At 39.9% G+C, this 24061-nt stretch overlaps 2 protein-coding genes across 3 annotated transcripts in view; one reads left to right on the top strand and one right to left on the bottom strand.

The window, feature by feature from the left end:
• mc2r (melanocortin 2 receptor) overlaps window positions 1-6482 on the top strand; it is a 13472-nt gene extending 6990 nt beyond the window's left edge. Inside the window, exons 3-4 of one of the 2 annotated variants that reach the window (XM_051406952.1) lie at window positions 287-662; window positions 3519-6482. In XM_051406952.1, the coding sequence (XP_051262912.1) occupies window positions 310-662; window positions 3519-4077 (912 nt within the window). In that variant the 5' untranslated portion in view covers window positions 287-309 and the 3' untranslated portion in view covers window positions 4078-6482. The remainder of the gene's footprint in view (window positions 1-286; window positions 663-3518) is intronic. The other variant, XM_051406953.1, reaches the window with a different exon arrangement.
• On the bottom strand, window positions 4550-24061 carry mc5ra (melanocortin 5a receptor). Its single transcript, XM_051406951.1, has 6 exons — window positions 23842-24061; window positions 12154-12384; window positions 11347-11453; window positions 8870-9058; window positions 7432-7991; window positions 4550-4817 (listed from the first exon to the last, which is right to left on the bottom strand). Exons 2-6 carry the CDS (start codon window positions 12319-12321, stop codon window positions 4759-4761), a joined length of 1083 nt encoding a protein of 360 aa, XP_051262911.1. The 5' UTR covers window positions 12322-12384; window positions 23842-24061; the 3' UTR covers window positions 4550-4758.

Here is a 24061-nt window from a genome sequence, read left to right as displayed (position 1 = left end):
TTTGCTCGAGGGGAAACAGTCACACTGTATCAACTGAGCGCCACCACCATTTTAGGTCAGACTGAACTTCTGGTCATTGCCGGTCAATACGCTAAACTACACTGTGCACTGAGTAGAAGATTAAGGCAAGATTAAAACACTCTTATAGGCTAACCTTTACCACTCTATTAACATTTTAAGAGAAGAATGAATGAAAATCCCATGAACCTTTTTCTCTCAACTTTTTCAGATCTTAGTTAAAATCTAGGCAGCTGTAATTTTCATGTTAATCAGCTTTTCAATCTAGACTACACACCATCCTGGCTAACTATGAATGCTAACCCAGTGAACCAGTCGGACTGCCCCGAGGTGAAGGTCCCCGTCCCTCTCTTCCTGGCCATCGGCGTAGTGAGCCTAGCCGAGAACCTGCTGGTTGTGGTGGCCATCATATGGAACAGGAACCTCCACTCGCCCATGTACTGCTTCATCTGCAGCCTGGCCGCCTTCAACACCATCGCCAGCCTCTCCAAAACCTGGGAGACCCTGATGATTGTGTTCGCCGATGTGGGGCAGCTGGAGAAGACAGGCTCCTCTGTGATGAAGCTGGATGATGTGATGGACTCCCTGCTTTGCATGTCGTTCGTGGGCTCCATTTTCAGTTTCCTGGCTATTGCAGTGGACCGGTATGTATATAGGGCTTGGATTTGCCCGCAGAAGGTTTTAGATAAACAGTTTTTTTAAACTGTATATTTAACAGCGTGAAAGATGGATTTAAATTTGTGATGTTGTGAATGTATCCGACTCCAGCCCGCTAATCCACTGGAATAACCATTTCAAAGGCTCCATGATGCTGAAAGCTATTTTGTTCCATTTGAAATCAAAGGAAAAACTGGCTTCAGTGACTGTATAGGAAAGCAGGACCGTGGTAGGCATACTGCAGACTGTAAAAAAGTGCTGAGCTGGCTGTTTTGAACTGTTTCTCTGTGGATTGTGAGCCCTATAACCAATTATCCTCTGTGCATGTTTAGATTCAAACCATCAGGTCTCACTAACTAGGACTCCTGGGAGAATCTGGAAAAGTCAGAACCTATCTCTGGGCTCATGCAGCCGCAGCTTATTAAAAGCAGAGGTTCTGCATGGTTTACCACAAGTCATGTACACTTTACATTACTGCCCTGTTACTGTTCACCATGGGTTTTTTCACACCTTCCAGGCATCCTCAATTCACATAATGTGAAAGTTCAGCCACCTTACTTTTTGTATGCAATGACTTTGTTTTCCTGCTGGGGTGTGGGAATGCTTTTGGGAAGCTGTACAATCTGATGTATGATAGTGGCCTGTGAATTACTGCACTGACAAAATAGTCAGTGAGAGATTTTCAGTGAAGGTTTATGCAAAGGTTAGTGGATTGCCTATCTCAAACAAAAGTCAAGTCTTTCAAATTTTCATATAAATTGAAAAGACTATCTATGAGGTAGGAATACAAATAAAAGCTGTGGTGGGCTTTGAAAAACGGTCTGTAGCAGCATGATGTGTACATGACATGAGCGAGTTCATTGGCTTAAGTTACAGTCCTTTCAAAGATTTTCCCAGCATCATTTCTGCCCTTGTACGTTCACAAAATATGAACAAATTTTAAGACTTTCAAGTCTGCCTTCACTCAATCTGTGTTTCTTCTTGTTCCTACAGTGAGATATTTGAATGATGTCTCTGCAGAGTTTGACACTAGAAGGATGTTTTCACATTCATCTGCTGAAAGTGGAAAGTTTCTCTGTGCTCATTAAACATCTGATTTTACATATAGTTTCAAAGTCAGTCCTGGTCCAGTGTGCAACTTGTACAGTATGATGTAGAAACTTGAAGCCACCAGTGCACATCCACTGAGAATGGACTTTACAGTGAAACTTTAGAAATGAACAACATTTGAATATTCATCTAAGATTTTTGGCTACTAAGGGGAAGCAGAAGAAGCTGAAATCAAATTTTATGCCAAAGGTTTGTTTGTGGTCACCTGACAAATGTATACAAGTCCAATATTTACTCTCTTTTTAGCTCTGTTTTGGTCTCCACCAAAGAAAAAATATCAATATTTTTAACAGCTTAGACGCGGAGCCGATGACTTATTACTGTAGTGTGCCCTTTGGCTGGGAGGGTGGAAATGTGATGTGCTTTTTCACCACCATGGATTTACCATTAAACAGCAACCTGCTTTTATAAAAGCTTAACAACTTCTGAACCAGAACCATGATCAGATAAAAGACTAAACAAATTAAGATCGACTAAACCAGCGAGCATTCAGCCTTTGACATTCAGTGATGCCCATGCAGCCACACAGCCATATAGCCCACAGTACAGCCACATAATCAACCCCAGACATGACTACAAATTAGTCTACTAGTCTGTAAGCAATGTGTGTCCTGCCATTTGTTTACTACAATAATTAGTCCTCGCGGTAGAAGCAGCAATAAACGCTATTTTTTTAAAGGCCCGATTGTCAGCCGCTATGACAGGCCTGTCATCACAAATAATGAATATGTAACAACTTACCAATAATGTTTTCATCCAGCAGCTGTCAGTTTGAATCCAATCAGCAAAAATGACATGAATCCACTGTAGCAATAATGAGATGTCCAAACACTCCATCCCCATCGTCATCATCACGGTTGCTTTTAGTTACCTGCACGGAGTGAGCTGCTGCTCCTTGCTAACATTCCATCTGTTTGGCTAGTAGAGTAGATTAAGTGTATAATCTAGGAATATAGGAATATAGGAATCGTTGGGTTTTTGGTGGAATGAGACATTTTTCTTCCATGGAGTCCACTGTGTTGAGCCGGCATGTTTCTATCTCCAGTTAGGTGTGTTTGCGTTTTTTACCGCCACTATAATTTCTCATCACACTAGGAAGGGGAAGGTGAACGAGGGAGTTGCAATGCGTAATTACACCAAAAGATGTCACTAAATCCTACACACTGGTCCTTTAAAGTGGCACTAACAATGTATCACATGACAATGTGAAAATAATGTGACATTGTGTCACAGAGCTTTATAGTGATTTTCAGCTCATTGTTTAGCTGTCTGGCCCACAACTTTACTGTTTGGTTCACTCTCAGCACTCTCATAGTGTTGTTCTAAAAATCCACTGTACACTACCTGCTCAGCACCAAACAGAAGACAGAAACATTTAGCGTCTAGCTGGTGAACATAATGGAGCATTCAGCAGAGCCCGATTTTTCCCTCAGGAGTAGGTAGAGACCAAAAAGACAGCTAAAAGAAAGTGAATATTGAACTTAGATTCATCAGGTGGATATAAACACCACTCCACATGAATGCTAATGTTGTTCTGGGTCTGCTGGATGTGTAAATAAGCAACTGTTTGCTAAGTTCCCCATATCAATAATCTTATGTTAACGTTGGGTTCACAACTTGTTTCCGCTCCCACCAAGAGACCCAAAAATGTGAAGGTTTAAAGCTTGCAAATGAAACCTCAAAAGACTGAAGATAATTTGAACAGAAAATAAAATGTTTGTTTTCACTTTCAGTTACATCACCATCTTCCATGCACTTCGATACCACAACGTCATGACAATGCGGCGCACTGGTGCCATGTTGGGCATCATTTGGACAACATGTGGGGTGGTGGCCGTGCTCATGGTGAGATTCTTCGACTCCAAGTTCATCATGATCTGCTTCGTTGCCTTCTTTATCATCTCCTTGGCAATCATCTGCTCCCTCTACGTCTACATGTTCATGCTGGCACGCATCCATGCCAGGAAGATCGCCGCTCTGCCCACCAGCAGTGGCGGGAGGAGTCGACAACAGCGTTGGCGGGGCAACAGCATGAGAGGGGCCCTGACTCTCACCATCCTGTTTGGGGCCATCGTGGTGTGTTGGGCGCCGTTTTTCGTCCACCTTATCATTATCATGGTGTGCCCCATGAACCCATACTGCGAGTGTTACCGGTCGCTGTTCCAGCTACACGTGGTGCTGCTGATGAGTCACTCTGTCGTCGACCCAGCCATCTACGCCTTCCGCATTGCTGAGCTCAGGCACACCTTCAGGAAGATGCTGCTTTGTTCCCAATGGAGGCGGTGCTCATAGAGAAAATCTATTTACACTTTATATGTGCTTTACATCCATGGGGTTGCATATATTTACACCTTGGAATCAACAATGCATAGACCTGTACTGCCACTGAGCAGCTTTGGATGGGTGAGGGCAAGGGCAGCATTTATCTTTATGGCGGAACAAGCATGTGTGTGTTTGCATGCACCCCTGCAAAACAGAGTGTTACTGTGTATGTTTTCATTATATAACTGTCATCTGCCCGTCTAACCACTCATTTCTCTCAGGACTCGGATGGGATCTCATTTCACCCCAAGTGTTAGTCTCCTCAAATCCTGTTTAAAATTACCCATCTGCACCACATTCACACAAGACACATATTTTCCAGAACCTGTTTTCCTCAAAGAACTTGTTATCATTTTTTCCACATAGATCATGACATTGTGAAATCCATCACTCACAGGAGCAGCACAGCTACTGATGCAAACAATAATATGAAAACAGCAGCTCACCATTTTACCTTTTGCTTTTATTCAGACACATAAATAAAAGAATTCTTATTATTCAACATGGCCAACACTAACATCAGTCATTTCAACTGAAGCTCACATTTATATTTTTGCATGCCGTCACTTAACCATTAACTAACATGAAAGATGTCCCCCGCAGCTGTTAATATCGTGACACTGCACATTAAACATGGGACTGAGCATGCAATCATGTGGGCTTCTCCTCGGCCCGATGTCGTATCACGTTCAGTGTTTTTGCTGCTGTTTCTGCGGGAACAAGAAGCAAGTACTTCACAATCAACAATAACAATGAATCACAGATAAGTCATGTTGGAGGTGAATGTACAATGTAATTATCACAGTTTTTTCTTCATTAAGTAAACCTATAGAGAAAAGAAAATACATATATCATTGTGCTAACTGAAGTACTTTTCCATGTCGAGCATGATGTACATCTGTGTGCCTATTCATATGCTTTTCTTTTTAATATCATAATTGCAAAGCACTTGTAATAAACATTAATGGAAGCTACAGCAAGGCCTTTACAACACAATACGTAAAAAACATCCTTTTAATACTGTTTGTTGTTTTCGTCTCCTATCTCATCGTCTATATGCATAAACAATGGTCTGAAGATACAAATAATACAAATGGATTGCTCTTTTTTGCAATAAATAAAACTATGTGACACTGGAGAAACAAATGTTTAGCATCTATTACCAACAAATGATGCATAATGAAGAATTTCATATGAAGAGCAGTTTCAGCAGATGGTTGCATTTCGTGATAAAGTTCTGTCAAGCTTCTCAGTTGGGAGGTAGGCGCCACTAACACAATCTTATAGAGAGCGCTGTTAAGCTATTTGTACATTCATTTTTTACATTTCAAGTGTAACCTCATGGCATCTTTACATAGTGTAATGCAGAGCGTGGATGAGGAGCTCATCAGGGGGCACTCTGACAGAATAGAGCAGCTGTAAATAACACGAAGATACAGGCAGACTCCACATTCAAAACAGAGCTGAGGCGGCTGCTGAGCGCTGGCAGGTTTGAAGAAGCTGCTGGTTAACTGTGGAACTAATGCAGCAGCCGGGGGGACGTTGGCTGCTGACATGTTACAGTTCACAAACAAGGTAACACATGTCTGAGGAGCCTCCAACATGTGTTACCTTGTGGTTTCTCAGGTGAACACATAATCCACCAAATGAGCAGTTCATCTGTTAGGTACATCAGGATCAACATGATCAGCTCAAAAGTGAATCCTCACAGCTATTTTTTTTTTCCTTAAACCTCTGGCAGACTGTGAGCTTAGTGCTCCCTTTCTTCTTTTTCATTTATCATAAGATTGCCTTTGTAGTACTTGTTTGTTTAGAGTTCTTATATACTTGCTTTTTAACAGTGTGTTCGTGTAGTGGCTGCTATGTCCTCTGTACTAAATAACAAAGAGGTTTGTCTTCCAAAATTACTTGTAAGAGCATTTTTAGGACCCGAGCAGCAAGCGCACATAGGCGTGGCAAAATGGCTCAGAAACGTCCCCCTCTTTGCCAAGTTGTTCTAACTGACTTCCAAATTTCACATTTCTGAACACATCTACATGCCAATATTCAGTCATATTCACAGTATCACCTACTGGAAACAGGAAGTAAGTCCTGTATGAGAGTCATCAACTGAATTACACCATATGGTGTAAGCATGACGCAACTACAGTTCAAGGGCCCGTTCATCTTTAATTTAATCTGATGCTCCTATTAGCAGGACAGAATATTTGTCAGTGACCTCTAAACTGTTACAAAAGTACTTTGACAGTTTTCTGACCTGTCCAGTCCTTCCTGTGTGAACTCTGCCCGACCTTGTAATTTTGTCTATCCACCGTAACTACATTGTTAATTATTTTGCAAAAAAAGTATTAAAATCACTGCAGCAGAACCAGAAACATCCTCTCTTTTATTACATTAATTCTTCTATCTCTCAAAACTGGCACCTATTTTACCCACAGCGCAACTCAACTGCTGACAGTTCAGGTAGAGATTTAGGTGTGTTGTGCTGCTAGTGGCTAATCTACTCTGGAGCCACTAACCTCAAGCAGAGATGAGGAGCGGGCTACAGACATCTGCTAACATCACTTCTTTCCAACTCAACCTCCAGATTTTTTTTGTTTTTAATCTTGTAGTCTTCAGCCCCAACTGACATGACTCAAGTGACATCGCTTTAGGGCATTTATCAGACCTGTGGAGTCACAAAAGGCTTCATACAACTTTTATCACGTATGGAGAGACTTAACCCTTTAATGTTGAGATTACGGCACAAAAAGCAGCAGCAGAGACAGACTTCATATAAACTCAGGTAACTGCAATGCTAGGTATGCGGGGTAGTCATCGTGAGCACGCCAACACGAACGGTACCTAAAAGCAAGTATATAAGCGCTCTTACACAACCGCATTTAAGGTTTACTAATGATGGAAAATATTCTGTCAGCACAGAGTAGTAACAGCTCACTGATTTAAAAAAGAAGGTCACAGCAGGAGGATAAAAGAAATGTCAGCTAGAATGAAAGGGAGGCCACAAACAGTATTCTGTGACACACTTTCAAAGGAATTTTAAATGGTCCTTGCTGTGAGTTCAGATAGTGTACCTAATAAACTAGCCACTTTGTTTCCATGGCAAATACATTAGAAGACAGATAGTTTAACCTTTCTGCATATTCTGCGTGTCCCCTTTCAAAAAGACAAAAATGTGCTCGACTGTTCACTGTACTGACTGAGCAGTGACAACGAACCAGTCCTTAAACAGTGTATTTTGCTAGAATCTCTCATGGTTATGCTCCAGATCCATTCAGTTCATCCCATCCATCCTGTCACCGGTCCACGTCTCTCAGTACTTACCTGTCAGGGTGCAGATGTTGGTGCAGGCGTTTCTCAGGCTGTAACAGCAGATGATCTCCTTAAAAGTCTTCCTCATCTCCTGACTCCTGAAGGCATAGATGAGCGGGTCAATCACAGAGTTGCACATGATGAGGATAAGGTACATGTTGAAGTGGGACATGAAGCACACGCAGTAGAGGTTCCGCGGACAGGAGATCATCAGGATCAGGTGGAGGAAGAAGGGCGCCCAGCAGACGATGAAGATCCCCAGCAGGATGGTCAGCGTGATGGCCCCCTTCATGCTGGCCCGCTGGTGGATGGAGTTGTAGCCAGGCAGGGCGGCGATGCGCTTGACGTGCGAGCGCGCCAGCATGAACATGTGGCTGTAGAGGGAGGCCATGATGAGCAGCATAGCAAAGAACATTGAGACCAGGCAGATGATGACGGGGGTGGTGTCTGAGTAGATGATGAAGACGATCCCGCAGCCCGTGCAGAAGGTCCAGATTCCCGCGATGATGAAGCCGGCTCTCTTCACTGTCATGATGTTGTGATACCTCAGCGCATAGAAGATAGTGACGTACCTGTAGATAATAACATGTTTATTTCCTTTACTAGCCAAGCTTTACTAGACAATAACACAACATTGTCATTTACTTTTATTAATTTATTCATGAATTTATGTGTAAATGATTGGGTACCAAGCCTATCTGGTCAATGTAACTATAAAGTGACAATCTTCCAAAGTTTATCCTGGCTCAAAATAAGTCAGGGGTGATACTGTCCTGCTCATGTGCACACATGTGTACCATGCCAAACAACTTTTAAGCGTTTTAATAATTAAGAAAGAATGTTTGTTAATTTATTTGAAATTTAATTTGTTCAATTGTATTGCTGACAACCACACAGACAGACCAGTTTGACGTTTTTGCATGTTCAGCTGTGCACTGACTACAAGAGGGTTACTTTGATAAAAGAACATTAAGCTACACTATTCATTACTGGAATTGACTGAAAGAGCACCAATTGAACATTTCCTCCGTTTTCCTGGTAATCAGAACCAAATTACACATTCCTCTTCAGGAGCCTTCTTCAGAAATTACTATCATACATGAGTTCTGTTCTTTCCCGATATTACGAAACTGGGAGAGCTGAAGACAAGGTAACATGGGCACCATATGCTGCTGTTCTTACCTAATTACATTGCACTGCCTCTGTTGTTTGACAACCTTGGGTAAGTTAAGTAACATTTTCATTGGCTGAACTAAAAGAGTGACCTTATTTCAAGACAAAACAGTGAAATTTAATTATGCACACTAACGCTTATGAGAAGGAATTCAATTAAAAAGTCGATTTAATTTAAAAGCCCTCAAAAGAGTTTCTCCTGGAGGAATAATCAAGGAACAAATGAAACAGTGTGTATCAGTGTGCTGAAAATGGAAGTTTCGCATGGAACTGTTACCTGTCCACAGCGATGGCCAGCAGGCTACACATGGACGCAACCACAGAGATGCAGATCATGGAGTCAAACACGTTGTCCATCTGCCTGATGAAGTGGTCCTCCACAACCAGCTGCCTGTTGTTGAGGAGGTAAATAATGATGGTCTCCCAGGCGTTGGACACGCTCACCAGCATGTCGGCTACTGCCAGACTGCAACAACCAGACAAGTTCAATTGAGCCTTGATAAATATGGATGTTCACACATCTGTACATTTTAGTTCATGTGCTTTCTGCCCACGGATTCCTCGTAACACAGTGGACAACAATGATGGGCTTTGAAAGAAGCAGTATACAACAAAAAACAAACAAGACGTAGTCCACATCCTTCGTGGCTGTGGGGCTTTGACCTAAATGCTAACATGGCAACAAGCTCACAAAGAAAATGCAAACATGCTGATGTTTAACAAGGAATGGTAACCATGTTCACAATCTTAATTTAGTATGTTAGCCTGCCATCCCTTCAGTCATTATGCATATCAGCCACTGCAGGCAAACCCCCCCTCCCCACTTCTCTCTCATCTCTGTGTCAAAGATCACAGGCTAGCAAGCTTGTTAATTAGCAATCATAGTGTAATTTGGCAGATTAAGATGCAGAAGGCAAGGGACATTCAAAAGGGATTCCATAAACTACAATAATGATCATCTTCTCCACAAAGGTGTCTCCACAGCAGGTAAACTTCCTGATGCACTACTCCACTTTTTCCTTGTCATTGTTTTGGGAAATCACTGTGGAGCCAACATGTGAATTTAGCCCTCCTTTGCATAAAGTTATCTGACAATGCTTTGCGGTTGGGGAACGCTGTTGCATTGTTACAGCTGACACTGGAAAAGAGAGAGGGTATTAGTGCTGCAACAATTAGTCGATTCATCAATTAGCTATTAACTATAATTAATCAGCAACTATTTTGATAATTTATCAATTGTTTTTTTAATTTTTGAATTAAAAAAAAGTCAATATTCTCTGAGCTCAGCTTCTCAAATGTGAATATTTCCAGGTGTCTTTAGTCTTCTATGAGAGCAAACTCAATGTCTTTTGTTTTTGGACAAAACAAGACATTTCAGGATGTCACCTTGGGCTTTGGGAAACAGTGATGAACACTTTTTACTTTTTTACTGACCAAACAACTAATGATGATTTTCAAAGTGGTCCCTTGATCTCTGACCTCAAGATATCTCAATGAAAATTGGTTCAATGGGTTCAAGTCTCCCCTTTACAGACACACCAACTCTATGCTAATCCCATGCTGTTTTTGGGTGACCATGATGTTTTTTGCATATGGTATAAAAGTGTTATTTCCATCGAGTGTATTTGAATATTTCTGCAAAATTAGGTCCATAAACAGTGTTGGAATTGCATAAATTGGGTATGACTAGAAAGCTGAGACACATAATTTATGCCACAACTGCATAAGTCAGTGCCCCACTTGTGCCCCCCCTAGTGGAACGCCCCTGCTCATGGTGCCAGCCGGAGGATCTCTAAACTCATTGGGATTTATCCTTGAGAGACCATGAATGTTAAAAATGTAATCCAATACTTGTTACATAAATTTACTGCCCAACCAATGATGTCATACCTATAGAGGCAGACTCCTAGCATGGCTGAAAACTAAGTAAGGGAATAAAATGCATTTTCAAATAAAACATAGCAATGCTGTGACCCCATAACCCTCTGTCACTCTCTGCAGACATACCTTAAAGAATTCCTATAAAGTCACATCAAAGCAGTGACCTGAACGTCTGAACACACTACTGGCGTCAACTGACACGTGCTCTTGTCTTTCAAGTCAAATGGCTCAGATCCAAATAAAGTCACAGGTAATTTGTGTCAATTGAGTTGAGTAATTAAGTTGTGATGTATCTTTTATAACTCTAGCCTCACCGTGGCATTTAATTCATTCACATTTAGTACATGATTTATGCTCATCTCATGGATTTATTTGTTTCCTCTGGCAACGCGTACTGTGTGATATTTTGGCAAGGCGGAAGAATAAACATCCTACATCATGACAATTTGTTGTGTTGAGCTCAAGATGTGCAAATGATCTTCACTTTTATAAATAGGCCTGCGTTGCCACAATCAGTGTGAAAAATTAATTGCATAACAGAGCTTTGTATTTTAATGAGTGATATTTTCATTCAGGGCTACTGCAGTTCAAAATGTGCATAAAACAGGTGGCTGCAAAACTAAAACTCATTATTTTCTGTAACACAAGCCAACACACACACACACACACACACACACACACACACACACACACACACACACACACACACACACACACACACACGCACAGACTCTTCCAGCACCCATCACCTTGACACACCTTCACAACAGGAAAGTAAGAAAGCTAATTAAAGTTGTGGTCCAAAACAAGTGTTACAGTGAGGGCAATACAACACTCTGACATTATATATTGCATTATATTGTATGTATTCACCTGCAAACGAAGAAGTACATGGGTGAGTGCAGGTTCTTGTTCTTTACTATGGCTGTGATGACCAGGATGTTCTCCAGCAGGGAGATGATACCCAGGATCAGAAAGACCTAAGGGGGATACACAGTGTAACAGAAGGACGGAAGAGTAAAGATGTGTAGAATGGCCGGGGGGTCTAAATGGAGTAAAGCATGGCCCCAAGGTGTTATTACACCCCTCACAAACAGTGTTCCCACTCTTTTTTTATATTTATATATTTATTTTTGGGGCTTTTTGTGTTTATTGGATAGGACAGCTGACAGGAAACGGGGTATAGAGAGAGGGGATGACACGGAGCAAAGGGCAACAGGTCAGACTCAAACCCATGACTGCTGTGTGATCATTAATAGGCTGCATGCATGTACAAATGAGAATTTCTCTGTAAAAATAGACTTGATGTCGAAGAGATAACTAACATTACGTTATTTAGTTTTATTTTATTATTATTTTGTATATTATTTTAATTTTTTATTTTTATCCATTTCCAGATTTTTCCAAAACTAGCCTCTAAGGGAACACTGACAAAAAGTTTCACAAGATAAATCCAAGTGATGACAGGATAATTAACAAGATAGGAAAGAGGTCAGTCAAACGTTTGTGTTTTTTCTGAGAAACACTGGGAAATTTGACCTCATCGGGACTTTCATTATTATTATTAAAACAAACCAAGGCAATAGGAGTAGGTTGGGGACCAGTGGAGTAAAGTAATATGCTAACAGTTACAGCAGAATAGGGTATCTTTGTGTTCAGCACCACACTAGCAGTTCATACCTCTATAGCGATGTGGACCTGCTCGCATGCTGCAGGTTTGGAAGTGCTGGTCTTGTCTGGTAGCAGTGGAGGGGACAGGGTGTAGTTTTGGTGATAGGAGTAATAAGCCCAGGTGGAGTTACCCAGCATCACCTCCTCTTGGTAGGAGGACTGATCTGATGCATTCATCCCTGCTGCGGCTCTGGTCCAGATCACTGCTGCTCTAATGCGGATGCCATTTCTTCAAGCAGGCTGGAAAATAGATGCCAAAGTAAGACATTATGGTTACTGTGTGAAATACACACTGCAGCTCAGACATGAGGTTTTTCTTCTTTAAAAAAAAAAAAGCTGACGTCATTAGTTTTCGCTCACGAGCTTCAATTATTCAATTAACAATAAACACTTAAAAAAATTATTCTCATCAAGAACCTGATGAATTACGCAATAAAGAGCAAATTGCAGGTCACGTTTTTTTTATGAAATTATACATTTGAAAAGTTTGCCTCTGGCTCCTGCTCAAAAATGACATCGTCGAAATGAATATACAGTATATCTGCTACTACAAAGTCTATATTAGTGCTTCTCAAAGTTTTTACACCACCTTAGAAATTTTAGGCTCTCCATTAGCCACCATCAGCAGATAGTTCACGCAGGAGGCCGGTTTATTACTAATAAGATTGTTTATCGTTGAATCCTGAATGGGTGTTTTTGAACCATTTATTTTACCTCCGCTTAGTCTTGCCATCACATTTTAACTGGTGACTAATCATGGACGTATGCAAGCGCAAATATATGACAATGACTACACAGTAGGTTGATATTGAAACAAAATATTACAGAAAATACTACACTTATTTTAAATTACATTTTAGCGATCCCATGGTATCTTTTCATTTTATAAAAATATTTCAGATTCATCGCCGTACAACTAGAGGCAGCTCGCGTACTACCAATGGTACGCATACCATAGTTTGAGAACCAGTTGTATTTCATTTTATTATTTTGGTATCATAATAAAGCTAACACTTGTGAGATTTTTGTATTGATTTAACCATCAGTATGGTGTGAATATCCTCTTTAGTATTTTACAGTTGCTGCCCAAAACCTCTAGCACAACATCTGAACATTACCTGTGCCAAGACTGCCGCTAATCACATAAAGCAGAGCAAAAGGTTTTTAGAAGAGGCTTGTGAATCTCCAAATTGGCCACAGAAATTTCTCAGGTACCAAAGTGTAAAACTCATTTAATTTCACTTGCTATAGGTATTCATTCTATTTTAAAACTGTTTTTGGCTTTGTTTTGAAGATCAACCAGACCTCTATGTATGTACCCATTAAAGAAAAAACAGACAAAGGCGTTGAAGTTTGACTCAAAATGGAGATTTATATTACATTCTGGAGCACATGTTTGAAAAGATGACACGTTCTGACAAGTCAACATATACAGAGCTTCTGATGAAGATAATGTCCTCTGCCCATGAGCAACAACAGAAGAAAAGTGTGGCCATTTAGACGTTTTTGTTGTGGCAGTCCCTGAAGCAGTTCCTTTAAGAAGTTAAGCACAGAGAGACATTGTACTTAATGCAGTACACAGGTGTCTTCATCCTTTTGAGGCCGGCATCCAGGCACCTCTTGCAGTATTTCCTCCCTTGGGTGCTATCGTCTCCATAGTACACAGGCATGCGGGAGGTTTGTCTCGGTGGTTGAGGGTGAGGTACTACAGATGCTTTGGCAAACTCCAGCATTTCTGCAGTTAGCTTCTCCCTGAAGCGCCTTTGAGTGATGGTGGGATTGTTTTTCCTTCTTGTACAGTTCGTTGTGGAGGAGGAAGCTGTTGACTGTAGCATATACAAAATGGTAAAAGAAGGCCTTGTACCATTTCATAGCTTTTTGGTGGTCGCTATAATAGCTAATCAAAGCCTCAGACGTCCCCACACCGCCCACGTTGCAGTCCGCAAGCACAAATAGTGAGTAGCCCCACTTATGCGAGCTGTAGACCCCACCATCCTTTCACCTATGGAAATGTTCTGATCATGCTGGAAGTTTCCTTTGCAGGCTTTCACTATCGCAGTGTACAAGGGCTTGATCTTGAACAGTCTGTCACACTCTGCAGTGTTCCTCTTGTGATGATTTGCTTTGTCTGCTTCTCAGTTGCTGCAAGTGTAGGGACCATAGGATGGCTTCAAAGCGATCCCGCGTCATCGTATCCCCAGGGAATTTGAAGCTCTATGGCCATCCCTTTCTCCAATAGTCCACTCTGGAGTGCAGTTTTTACGAGCCCTGACACGATGGTAATGGCCAGGAAAATGTAGAAGTCGCCGTCAAAGGTTTCCAAGAATACTGGAATACCGACAACAAAGGTGCTAAAAAAACTGCTGGAAAAGTGAAATGGAAGATTATGAGCCACTGGTGTCAGAGGTGGGGCCAGGCTCCCTGGTGGGCATGACTCTGAGATGTTTTTTATCTGTCTCCTCTCTGTTATGCCATGTATTTTCTTCATCCTCCTCCTCTTCTCTTGCTATCGAAGTTGCAGCCAGACCTTGATGGCGCTTTACTGGACAATCATCGTCATCCTCAGATTCACTTTGGAAACAAGAAAGAGGATTAATTCACTGGCCTATAGCTTTGGAATTCTGACTCAAAACATAAAGTAAGAATTTCAGGACTATACTGATTTATAGTAAGAGGTTAATATAGTGAGACATTATAGCCAATATAGCCTATAAACGTCTTTTCAGAGCAGGAATACGTCAAAGGAAATTCTAATTAAAGCCCACAGAGTGTGTGTGACTTCAGGTGCCATTGTTCATGCCTTGGGTAAGTAAGACAAGCAGATCTTTTAGGGAAATTACACACACACAGTGTAAGTTTTCCACTGTTCCACCAAATATATAACATCAATAACAATAAGAATATTTACATACAATCCCTGCTTGGATCAGGTCCTCATTGTCTTCTTGTTTCATATTTTCTTCGAGGTTGCATCCTTGGTGTTGAACACCTTGATGTTACACTCTGGGTCATTACGTATCACTGCCAAGAGATCATCTCTAACTGTTCATTAAATCTGACCATATTATGACACTGATTGGTTTGATCGCCTCTGCCCACTGAAGACTGATAATTATTGCTGTCATTATGCTGTGTATACTGATAACCTGTTGTTGAAATCCTCTTTCCCTTGTTGAATCTGAAATGTATACCTACATGTTCATCGTTTGTGTGTTCTTTTATTCAAATAATTATTCATCAAATATTCTTGAGCCAAGTATCCAATCTTCTCTTTTCTATAATGACTTGGCTAGGTGCAGTCATTTCCTTGAGTCTTGGCTGGTTGCCTGGCAACATCCCTGAGATGATGACAAGATATAACGTTTTAATGTAACGTGTTAATTATTTTGTTTCAGAGGTGCTGGTAGAAAGATATTGTTACCCGGAGACAGCAGACAAGCTATTTCCCTCTGCTTCCAGTCTTTTTGCTAAGCTATGCTAACCTACTGCTGGTGGTAGCTATATTTACCATACATACCTATATAGTCTTAAAGGAATAGGCCAATAGGCAAGTGGTAGTTTTAGCTTGTTCCTTACTTCTTGTCTGTTCCGAAGGTCTTGTGTTACATAATGCGCTGCTTTTGAAGTTGATTTACAATCATTTCATGCTTACAAAAGATACAAATCCGTCAGCTTGGTACACTGGATTAGGTTGGGTACATGGTGGTACCCATGGTTTTTTTCTGGGAATTCACTTCATGAAATTACGTAAAATACTCACAATCATCAAAAGATGGCATAAGAATTCCATCCCATAAGATACACAAGACATTTTGTCTCAGATCAGAATCAAAATGTCATGGAAGTTCCCTTTTTGGTTATGAAAGAGAAGTTGGTTCCAACATGACACTGCTACGGCAAGTGAGCGGGACACAGACACCTCAGTGTTAAGTTTGTGGCCTCAGCTGATGAGGTGTGACGAGGCTGAAATAGTAGCTCTTCCCTGCAGGCAAGTGCTTCTCCTTATTTCTCCACTCAACTCATGACCTGACAAATGGAGCCCCCAGTCATGTCAAATGACACTATTTGAGTTACTTATACGTTCGCACAGAAGTAATTCAGACTCTTTTACTCCCTCTTAAAAAAATCCTCCGGAGTCATCTGATTGTTTCCAGCACAGGAGCTGCTGCCAAAAGCTGATAAAGACTGCGTCTAGAGTTAATGAAAAAAAAAGAGAAAATAAAACCATTCAAACAAAGTTAAGTGATAAACTTAATTCTCAACACCTTGTTTGAGCTGCAGTCTGTCTCATTTCAGCAGAATAGTATTATCCAAAATCCCATTACAAAGTGACACTGTGAGCTTAGTGGGCACTACAATTAACCTCTGCTGCAGGGCGAAATGAAACAGCCATTGTATTTGAGTAGTTAAGATGTTTTAAGGCTGTCATGTATGCACACTGAGCACAATAACTGACGGTTTCAACACAATTGGAATTTAATTTTTCCAGCACTAACTGACACAGTGGTTATCTTAAGCTGTGAGAAACAATTACTGTGACTAAAAAGTATAATTTATGTTGGAACCATTAACAAGTCCTTTCAAACTCTCCCCGCCAATGTTATTTAAATCCCAGTGGCTGGAGAAATTATATTTCAATTTTATTTCAATCACGTGAGTCGTATAAACAGTTTACATTGACTCAAATCGGTTTATTGTCTATTAATATCAGCAGTATACAATATTCTTTCCAAATATACATACATAAACACTCACTCCAACCTGTTGCAATGACTGAAAAATGCCCATATTTAATATCATACTTGTTGATGTTTCCCATATGGGATGTTGCATGATAGAGGAGAGAACATTATTGACCAGCTGTCAAACACACACACTGATGGAATTATATATGCAAGGAGCTCGAGATGTAATACTTCAAGCAGCATGCACAGACATTACAATCATTGTACTTGAAAGGAATCATTTCACAACAAGCTGAAGATTGAATAGACATTTTTCTGCAGTTCAGACTGGATTAGATACCTACAGAGACATCAAGCACAAGATGTTCAAAGAATGCATTGAAAAAGTGAGAACAAGTGGTTTCTGTGTAGGTTCAGGGACAACTTAAATCACTTTTATGATTAAAAGGATGATTTGTTTCCATTTCTGTTCAAAAGACACAGCAAAGTAAGCAAAGTTTTTTGACCCTTGTGAAACAAAGACAATTTTAATCAATACATCCCCTTTTAATTCATTTTTTAAACCCTTGAAGATATTCTTCAGAACATCATCAAAGACAACTTGTCAACTTGAGACAGAGCTATGAATTTACATAGAGCACAGCAGAGAGGCACATTAACAGCACTGGATGTGAAATTCTAGACACATGGATTACAGAACAGGCCTGAGGGGAGCACTAAGGTACTAGGGGGGCTTGGTTATAGGGGTCTAAGGAGTCAGAAGGCCCCTCAACTGGGGCTTTTTCTTTTTCTTTAAAGAGGCCGGCATTTAAACATTTCTCTGCCTCGGTCAAAGGTAAGGCTCCCATCATTTCTTTTCTGATCCCAATCTGAGTTTTTTAATACTCAACACCTGCCCATGAGACTGATCTTATATTTATTTTTATAAAATATATTTTTCCCACATAGTATAGCTGTGCAGTTCCTACTTCAAATACAGGGAGCCTACATTAAATTTAATAAAGCAATTTAAATATATATGACAGCTGAGAAGCGGCCCTTACAGCTATTACTACTACAGGGGTTTCATGTGGTCCAATTTACGTAACTGCTGGGAATACATAGATAGAGGAGTAACTCAGCTATATTGAAAAAATTTAAATTAATGATTTGGCAAAAAGAATAATATATGTATGACCCTGTGTCCTGGAAATTACGTTTATATAGGTTGCAATTACTTTGCAGCAATGAAAACCTGAAGAAAGAATGTATCAGGAAAATGGTCACTGACAACTTATTTCATTTCTAACAAAACATCAGATCTGCTCCCTCACTAGTGAATTATTACATTCTTTAAGGTTATGTTTATTACTGGGGAAGGATTTGGGTCTTGGTTTAAGCTTTGGCAACTACTGAAAGAGACCATACATAGTAAAATCACTATGCATTGTGTGAAAAAAATGAGTGATTATACATTTATTATATTAATTAGAATATCATAATTTAAATTAATGTCAAATAATATCTTAAATCCACTCAAAAAAAAAAAACATTACGTGTGATGTCAGTGTAGTGGAGTTGATGTATTTTTTAGATTTTCATCTGATAAAGCTGTTACATATAATATCTATGGAAAGAGGGTCAGTGTGGATGTGGCAGGAGGCTTTAGACAGCCTTTCTTCATCTCAAGATTGGAAAAAATAGAAATTTAGATGCAGGCAATACTGGCAAAATCTGAAAAATAAAGATGGAAACTGACCAGAAACGACCTGCCTGCAGGGGGTCTTTGCAGTCTTTTATGCATCTGTGACCAGGGGTCTACGGTCTTATAATTCATCCATGCTATAGATGCTATAACAAAAACAAAGCAATAGCTTCAAATAATGACATCATGAAGCCCAGAAGTAAAAAAAAAACTGTGGGGAGCTGAGTTACAAAGATGTTCTCAGTGTAAATCCCTAAATTACCTCCACTAACATTTTGAAAACATTTCACTTTCATGTGACTTAATGAAGCATACTGGCAGATTGTCAAAGTGTTTTTGTACTAAAATGGTCTTTATTTCATTAATTTCATGATCAAGGTTCCACAAGAAAAGATCTTTGACAAACCAGTTTCGGGTTTTACCAATATTTTGTTTTAAATGTGCATCATGCTGCATGAGAAAGGGCTCTCAGTTCAAGTCTCAGTTTTAATGGAACCTATCAGCGGCCATCTCTGTATTAGCTGAGTAGTCAACAGCTAGCCATGGCCCAGAGTGACTGATTAATAAGAGGGGAAAAAGCCTGGAGGAGCTTTCATCTGTTCAAAAAACAAAAGTCACATGTGTTGGAAGGGTTGTAGCCACCTGCACTCCCTGTTGTGGAGTGTTCACATGCAGATATCTGTTTCCTACCGCTGCGGTAGATGGTAGATGTGGAGGACATGTGCAGTACATGATGTGAAGATGTAGGTCTTTGTAGGCCTACTGTGTAAATTATGCTCTCAGATGACACTCAATGATGAAGGCCCAGTCATGTACCTAACCACTCTCTCATTCACAACTTCTAGTGTTTCAAGCTGTAACTTCTATGTGTCTGAGTGTGTTCATGTTCACACACCTCCTGCTATAATAATGCTTAAAGAACATGTGGACAAACTGTTGAAATGTTAAACCAAATAAGACTCACACACACAGGCTTTATATTATTGTGAATGGGCAGGGTCTCATTATGGTATAAAATAGAAAACATTAACGGCTTTTAAAAGTAAGATTCATTTTTTGGGATTTGAAGGTTATTTCAATATTCATGCAACAAAACCAAAATAAAAGCAACTGAGATCTTCCCTAGAGTAGAAGTTTGTGTACCTTTAGATGTGTTCTACATGATTCATTGGTATTCAGGACAACATCAATTATGCACAGTGCAAATGTGATTAAATCTAATCACGTGGAAATCTTAATCACACCAAAACAACAACCTGCACTGTTTGCATATACCACATTGATTAACAATAAATAAATCTTCTAGCAGTTGGTGAACCACTGTTATTCGCTCCTTCTCCTGATGTTGTTACAGTATATGTTGAAATAAAGATGTACTATGGAGCCCTAAAACTGACAAAATGTAACCAGTTTAGTAAAGAAACAGGAAAAATCTTTTTCTTTTTTTTCATAACCACCAATTATTTGATGTTAAAATAGAACAATAAATTCAAACTTTATTTCAGTGTTATATTTATCTTTCACATTTTCTATTTTCCCAATTTAACATTTCTCATTTCCCTCACCACCTTTCCAGCTTTCTTACATGATAAGGAGATAGGGGTGACCGTATGACCAAGGGACAGTGGATGGAGCGAAACACCACTTAGGCATTTTTGGTTTTAACTTAACTTCTGCAGGAAGCAAACTTGCTAACTTTGTTGCATTAGGTTGCTGGTTAAAATACTTTCGCTACTGTTACAAGAGTTTACAGTGATGCTACAGCAGTACGCAGTGAATGGATGTTTTAATTTCAAAAAGAAAGTTAGCTTAAGCTAGGTAGCTAGCTGAAAAGGCTTTTAAATAAGATAAGATAGACGTTATTGATCCTACATCTATATCCTATATCTCGCTACAGCAGCTCCAGATATCACACAACAGATAAGAAAATACACATTCAATTCAATAAAAAATGAATAGAAAAATGCAAAATATAATGAAAAATAGAAAAAATAGAATAAGCGTTGTACAGTATATACAGCTTTTTGTATACAGCTGTTATTGATAAGGAACATTGCACTGGTCACAGCAGGAGGGAGTGGCATGGTGTAAAATCAAATAATTGCACAGGGACAAAACTAAATACAGCAGTATAGATTAGTGGAAATATATGCAATCAACAAAGGGCTACGAATATACAATATAGGTCTAATATTAATAATGTCCAGCTATCAGTATTTACGCTCAGCTCCGACACAGTCCTCTCGATTGCTCCAATGACGCTACCCACACATACACAGGTTTTAATTTATTCTACCAAGTGATTGGTGCTAAAAGCATTTTCCATACTCCATATAGTAGCCTATTATTCATTGATAGCTATATATGATTTGCCTTATAACCATATACCACTTTATAAACCTGTATGATTTCAGATTGATTTAATTACAACATTCTATTCTTAGTCATGCTCAATGCCTTTCGTCTGGATTTGAAAGCTCTGAGAGCTGCTCCTGCTGAGCCTCCTCTGCCTCTGATCTGCGTGGACAGCAACAGTGAGAGGCTGATCCACCACAACTAACTGAGCACAACATCAAATCTCAATCTGCAGCTGATCTCATGATGGGACTGACTCCAATGACAATGACACGGAACATAGCAAAACAAGATGAAAACATTATTTTCAAAGGTTGCCATGGCTACGCTATCACAAACATAGTGTTAAATGGCGTTTTTCTTTTTCTCCCAGACGTCCTTAAAAAGTCATGATCAAGCTTTTCTTGGCTTGTAGTCACAGCCAGTCTAATGCTAATCATCTGTTGGTTACCAGGATTCTCTGCATGAGGGAAGATAGCTGGCAACATTTCACTAGAAATCATCATACCAGCCTATACTGTTATGACTTGTAGCATGTCTATGATAATCAACAGTAGGTTTAAACAGACAAAAAATCATGCTTAAAACAGAAATGTTTTGATAATCTATATATTATATCTAATTATTTATACATATATGTATATAATTCATTCATACCATTCATTCTTACAGAAATACTGAGACAGGCGGCTGGATATTGTTTAAAGACATGGAGATATTATTGTATTATATAGGAAAAATTCAACTCCTTATATGCTCCTGTTTTGAATCAGATTTAGTGGTATTTTTTCCAAAAATAAACAACTTAAATGGAACATCTACAAAAAATAAAATAGCAGATCTGCAGTGCATATTTATACGCTGGATGAAATTTCCAAATTTCCACTCATCTCATATATCACATCACAAATTGTTATGTTTTGGCTAATACACTGAATTAAATACCTGACAAATTTAAGTACTTCATCACCTTAATGAAAAAATAACAACAACCCAATATTGCCATAAAGCTTCCCTGCTCATTGATTTTTACAATTGGCCAAAATGCCCTCATAGCCCCAGAGAAATTGAATGTAGAGTTACTTTGGTATAAACAGTCCCTGCTGGGGACCCACATTGAGAACCCATGCCTTTCTGTGTGCTACATGCATGCAATATTGTGCAACTGTGTTCCAATTATGCTCTGTTCAGGCCGGCTGAGCCTGTTGAGTCACTATTTACATGAGCACAAAGTACGTCTTCAATAAAGTGGCTTGCCTCTGCATGGAATGAAGCATACAGAGATGATATGACCTTGTTATTATGCACACCAGAAAAATATAACTCAAAAGAACATGTATATGGAGGCGAGTATTTGTTCCCCCAGCAGGAGACTTGTTTATCAGGAACCATATTCAGGTCAGTCAGTAAAAAGCTCCTTGTCTCACAACATTCAATGCTGCTGCTTTGCCACTGTGGTGACTAATCTTTGTAAGATAATTATTACACCAACAATTAAACCAAACAAGCAGAGTAATGTCTGCACAATCCAGGTGGCATCTATTAAGTTTTCTTAATGCTAATAAATCAGTGGTCTCTTTTAGCTTTCACTGAGTGTTGCTCATCTGCTCCATTTTTGTGCCACACAGTGTGAAACTCTATGCTGCTGACATAAATACGCTTTAACTGCCACCAGCTAACAGGCAGCTCTGTGCTGAGATACAGCTAATTTACAGAATTTCTCCACCATACATTGAATGCGCAATGTGTTATTCTGATTAATTCAGGGCCGTATAACTTCAGCTAAAGCAAATGCACATCTGGCAGGATGCCATAAGACTGTGCAGCATCTGGACCTCTCTGTGTTTGTGTTTCCATAGGAAGTAGCAGAGCAGCTCAAATGGAGGCTCTATCAGATTGAGGTTCTATCTGCGTTGTGAATTCATTGCAGCACATTTCACCACAAATCAATCCCACTGCAAAAAAAATGAATGCATACTGCCACACTCATTTCTCAGCAGACATCAGGATCAGTGCTGTTCACAACGTTGCTTGGAGGAACAGAACAACAAAGGAATACCTTGTGAACTATTCCTTCATGTACAGTGTGTTGACAGCGTTGGTTAGGATGTGGAGTTTAAGATGAGCAAAATACAGGTGGATACCCAGGTTTGATTTATCCCCTAAAGGAAGATTTGGGTATTTATACATTTATAATAAAATTCACATACTAATAACATAATTTATAGGTTTATATGAAGCATTTGATAGTTTATTATTATGGTCAACCAGATGCCCCCAATAAAAAGTTGAAAATGTCATCCAAATGTCACAGAAAAACTTAATATCATGCAGCTGCAACACGTTCAGTCATGTAACACAGAAAATCCTGTAATTCACCCCAAACTGCACTAAGTACCAGAGACAAACATGAAGTTTCCATACAAATGTCAGTAGCTCAGTGTGTAAGGACTTGCTTGGGAACCGGAGGGTTGCCGGTTGAAATCCCACAGACCACAATATGGAGTGTGGACTGGTAGCTGGAGAGGTGCCAGTTTCACCTCCAATGCACTGCCGAGGTGCCCTTGAGCAAGGTAACCTAACTCCAAGAAACTGCTCATGGGCGCTGCTAACGTGGCAAGCCCATCACTCCGCCATCTCTCTCCCTGTTTGCATGTCCACAAGTGCATGAAGTGTGTATTTCAGCCTGTGTGTGTGTGTGTGTGTGTGTGTGTGTGTGTGTGTGTGTGTGTGTGTAAGAATATAAAGAGTGAAAAGAAGAATTTCCCCAATAGGGGATTAATAAAGGATATCTTCTTCATGACGCCATGAGAGGACAGAAATATTAATCAAGCAGGATGATGTCCAGTGTACCAACTATTCTACAAGTGACAGTTTTGACAAAAATGAATGCAAAAATGCAAAGATGTCCTCTGAGGTGTTTGTGAAAATCTATCATGATGCGCGGGGAGACAGAGATAAAGAATGACTCACCTCTCACAGGAACTGTGACTCAAATCCTTTCCACAAACAGCTCAGATGGACTGGAGGGTGCCTCTGTGGAGCATCAGACCGGTGGATTTACGCTTCGTGAGACTGGAGATGCTGAGCTCTGTGTGAGAGAAACAGAGAGAGAGCGAGCAAGACAGTAAGAGAGAGAGAGAGAGAGAGAGAGAGAGAGAGAGAGAAACAGAGAGAGAGAGAGAGAGAGAGA

This window comes from Dicentrarchus labrax, unplaced genomic scaffold, assembly GCF_905237075.1.
Source record: "Dicentrarchus labrax unplaced genomic scaffold, dlabrax2021, whole genome shotgun sequence".
NCBI lineage: Eukaryota > Metazoa > Chordata > Actinopteri > Moronidae > Dicentrarchus > Dicentrarchus labrax.
This window is presented reverse-complemented; position numbering and strand designations above follow the sequence as displayed.

Coding starts and splice junctions, on each gene's coding strand:
- mc5ra (XM_051406951.1), bottom strand. CDS start 12,321: ATGAATGCATCAGATCAGTCCTCCTACCAAGAGGAGGTGATGCTGGGT. Junction 7,992..8,869: donor CTGGCCATCGCTGTGGACAG/GTAACAGTTCCA, acceptor TATTATCTACAG/GTACGTCACTATCTTCTATG. Junction 4,818..7,431: donor CAACATCTGCACCCTGACAG/GTAAGTACTGAG, acceptor TTGTTCCCGCAG/AAACAGCAGCAAAAACACTG.